General features: G+C 52.3%; 1 protein-coding gene across 4 annotated transcripts in view; it reads left to right on the top strand.

Moving 5' to 3' along the window:
• Nucleotides 1-3149, top strand: part of LOC103130869 (cullin-9) — an 11085-nt gene extending 7936 nt beyond the window's left edge. Inside the window, exons 18-22 of one of the 4 annotated variants that reach the window (XM_007542382.2) lie at nt 91-201; nt 274-391; nt 468-601; nt 963-1054; nt 1746-3149. In XM_007542382.2, coding sequence (XP_007542444.1) covers nt 91-201; nt 274-391; nt 468-601; nt 963-1054; nt 1746-1974 — 684 coding nt within the window. In that variant the 3' untranslated portion in view covers nt 1975-3149. The other 3 variants (XM_007542383.2, XM_016666245.1, XM_016666246.1) reach the window with 3 other exon arrangements.
• Nucleotides 3150-4033: the final 884 nt, after the last annotated feature.

The following is a 4033-nucleotide window of genomic DNA, read 5'->3' as shown; positions in this document are numbered from 1 at the left end:
TTATTTCTTGCGCGGCCCGGTACCGGTCCGTGGACCTGGGGTTGGGGACCACTGCTCCAGACAGATCTGGAAGTTTTGTTTGTGCTTCAGGACTTTGCCGTCGGCCTGGAGAGCAAGGTGTCGTCCATCAACGAGGCTCTGCAGATGAAGTCGCTGACCTTCGTCATCGACGCCTGTAAAGTCCTGGCTCAGGCCAGAAAGGTAGCTTCCTCTTCCTGTTGGCCTGAGGAGCGCTGAGCGGCGCGCCAACTATGCCCTGCTCTGTGTCTGCAGGTGCTGGCCTACTCCTGCGTCTACAGCTACTACAACCAGGAGACGGAGAAGATGGACGTGATGGAGCAGCAGACGGAGGCGCTGGACCTCCACACCAACGCCCTGCAGATCCTGCTGGGTGAGACCTGGCCTCAGCCACCAGCACAGCCACAGGCCTCACTGGTCTAACTGGGTTTACTGGTTTCTGTGTTCAGAGGAGACGCTGCTGCAGTGCACTGACCTGGCCTCTTGCGTCCGGCTGCTCAAACCAGAACATCTGAACACGGGCCTGGAGCTGATCCGCCGCATCCAGGAGCGCCTGCTGGCCATCCTGCAGCACTCCACCCAGGTGCCTGTCCAGAACCACCGAACCGCAGGAAACACTTTAATCCAGATTAAAACCACCTGGAACCGGATTAATATGACCTGTGGTAAACCGGTTTAGTCCCTGGTCTCGGGTCCGACTCCAGGCAGCCGTGGCGCCACCCAGAGGGAGTCGGGAGAGTTCAGGTTGAAATCCTGCAGATCTATTACAAATGGTTTCAGGAGCTTCAGGGATTGGCTGCTGCTGTCAGGCCGCCATCTTGGAACCCATGACCTCTAAAACTTCAAAATGAATCCAGTTTGATCCAGAGTCACTGGTAGTCCAGTTTAAACCAGTTTCCAGTGTGAACTCTCCAGTCTGACTCCGTGATGTGTTTCTGGTCCAGGACTTCAGGGTCGGCTACCAGACCAAGAGCGGCCAGGAGCCCGAGACCACGCAGGCGTCCAGCCTGTCCAACCACACGGACACCAACAAGGGGTCAGTGCTGGACCTGGACACACCTGTCCCTCACCTGTCCTCACTTGACCTTCACTTGTCTTTCACCTGTCCTCACCTGTCCTTCACTTCTTTCACCTATCCTCACTTGACCTTCACTTGTCTTTCACCTGTCCCTCACCTGTCCTCACCTGTCCTTCACTTCTTTCACCTGTCCTTCACTTGTCTTTCACCTGTCCTCACCTGGCCTTCACTTTGTCTTTCACCTGTCCCTCACCTGTCCCTCACCTGTCTTTCACCTGTCCCTCACCTGTCCTTCACCTTTCCCTCACTTGTCCTCACCTGTCCTTCACTTCTTTCACCTGTCCCTCACCTGACCTTCACTTGTCTTTCACCTGTCCCTCACCTGTCCTCACCTGACCTTCACTTCTTTCACCTGTCCCTCACCTGACCTTCACCTTTCCCTCACTTGTCCTCACCTGTCCCTGACCTGTCCCTCACCTGTCCTTCACCTGTCCTCACCTGTCCCTCACCTGACCCTCACCTGTCCCTCACCTGACCTTCACCTGTCCTCACCTGTCCCTGTATCTCAGATAGGATGGGGTCTGATCCCAGATCAGTTTCAGACATTTAGAGAACCAATCAGACGCTTCCTGCATCTGATTGGTTCTGATGCAGGAATTAATCAGATACAGGTGAGGGCCAGGTGTGTCTCACCTGTGTTTTCCTTCAGGTCCAAGTCCAAGTCCAACCGCGGGTCGGACTCTGGAGATTCGGACAACAACACGTACAACGGCGAGGAGGGTGGCGAGGAGGTGGAGGACGATGATGACGAGTACGACGAAGAGTACGTTCCTGAGTGGCACGAAGACTACGACGAAGACGACATCGATGAGGACGACTTCTTCTCTGACGACGACGAGTCCGAGAACCTGGAGAGGGACTTCAGCCCCTTCGACTGAGCCGGGTCAGAACCCGAGGAGGCGAGGACGAAGCCCCGCCCCCTCCCAGCCGTGTGACGTCACCTTGAGGACATTTGGGCCGACGGGAACGATCCAGTCCTCCACTGACCCCTGACCCCTGAACCCCCTCGCTGCACTCGCTTTCACTTTCTGATTCTGTTCTCTTTAGGCCAAAGTACGGGACGGGGACGCGGTTCTGAGTCCAGTTTCAGACGAACTGGTTTGCACCAGTCTGACAACCTTTTGATTCCACCAAAGCAAATAGCTAGTCTAGTTTGAAACCAGATTAAACCAGTTTGAAGTAGTCTGAGACCGGTTCACACTGATCACAGGCCAGTGGTAACCGGTCTGAAAACAATCTAATCTCAGACTGATTTCAACTTGTTTGAACCCAGTGTAAACGGGTCCAAAGGGATCTGGAAGCAGATCAAACTAAAGCCAATGTGAACAGACCTGGAACCAGTTTACACTCATGGGAAACCATCTTAAAACACATATCATGCTGACTTAATCTGGTTTGAGACTAGATTGTTGTGAATGCAGTGGAACAAAGTCTGAAACCGCTTTACAGTTGTCCAGTCTAATTCTGTTTGATTCTGGTGTACACTGGTTTCAAACCAGTTTCCACCCAACACTCAGAGACTGGTTTGATCAAAAGTAGAAACCATTTAAGTTGGATTGGTGTAAACTGGTGTGGAACCAGTTTTGTCTGTGTGAACCGGTGGAACCGGGTCCTCGGTTTGTTCTGCTCCTGAAGCTCAGACCCGGCCGGTATTCTGGACCTTCTCTGGACTTGTCGACGTCCCGCTGCTTCTTTCCCTGGACCGAACTGGATCGGATCGGTCTGACCCCCGACCCGCCTCACGTTCTGCCTTGGTCTGGTTCTGATGGACCCGGCCTTCACCTGAGGAACACGCTGCCTCCTGCCGCCTCGATCAGAATTTTACCTGGGGGCCGGCCCGGAGGTTTCTATGCACCTGAGGCCCGCGGTACCGAGCGTCGCCGCTGCAGTGACTCGGTTCTGTCAGAGTTCTGGGTCGTAGTTCTGGAGTCGGGTATCTGATACTCCAGCTCCTTATTTTGCTGTAATTTTGAGAGATCATATATTCATAATGTTCTACGATGTTCTGTTTCCTTCAGCCAGCAAACAAAATAAAAGCTTTTCTGCAGCGCTGCATCCGACTCTGCTCCTGTTCTACAGAACCATCAGAACCTTAGGTTACATGCACTGAGATCAGCTGTTCTGGGTCCAGATGGTGGTGATGTCACGGCTCTGGTTGAAGGTCATTGGAGGAGCCTCTGCTTCCTTGTGACCTCAGAGAGACATCGGGTCAAATATCAGGAGGAGACTGCGTCCTCCACTGGTCCGGTTCTGACTCCTCCAGCGGTCCAGATCATCACAGCATCAGAAACAGACGTACTCTACCAGTGGTTCTGTTCCCTCGTGGATCTGCACCTGGTTCTGATGGGTCAGCCGGTTCTTCCTGGTGACGCCGCCCTGAAGTTCCCAGTAGAACTGGACTGGAGGCAGGAGAACCTCCATCCTGGTTCTGCTGCTGTGCATGGTCAGGTCGAGGCCCGGTCCACTCTGCTGTGGTTCTGTCTCTGTGACTCAATAAATTCAAAATAAAGTTTAAACTTTCTTAGCGTCTTTCTGGATCAGAACCGGACGGTCCAGACCCGGCAGCAGGTTTTTTTTAAAAGGCACGCCTTTAGACTCTTCCTCCTATTCAGCCTGTCCATCGTTCATAACTCCACTGAGGCGTTGTGCGCGCTCATTACAAGACAAAATTGGTTCAGGATCAAGCAAAATTCAAACAATGAGACATAAACCTAAAGTAAGATGCATTTACGATAATTAAATAAAAATGTCTGAATCAGAGATGTGGTGATCAGTATCGCTCACAGATCCTGTGAGTCCATCTCCATTACAGGAAGATCAGTCAATCCAACGTGCAGGTGGGTTTTGCATACCTTAAAAATGGTTGCCATATTTAGTAGTCTTACTTCTATTCTGCATCCAGTAAGTTATTTTTTCAAGGGTCACACAGCTATTGAT

Source organism: Poecilia formosa, unplaced genomic scaffold (genome assembly GCF_000485575.1).
Source record: "Poecilia formosa unplaced genomic scaffold, Poecilia_formosa-5.1.2 Scaffold686, whole genome shotgun sequence".
Classification (NCBI taxonomy): domain Eukaryota; kingdom Metazoa; phylum Chordata; class Actinopteri; order Cyprinodontiformes; family Poeciliidae; genus Poecilia; species Poecilia formosa.
This window is presented reverse-complemented; position numbering and strand designations above follow the sequence as displayed.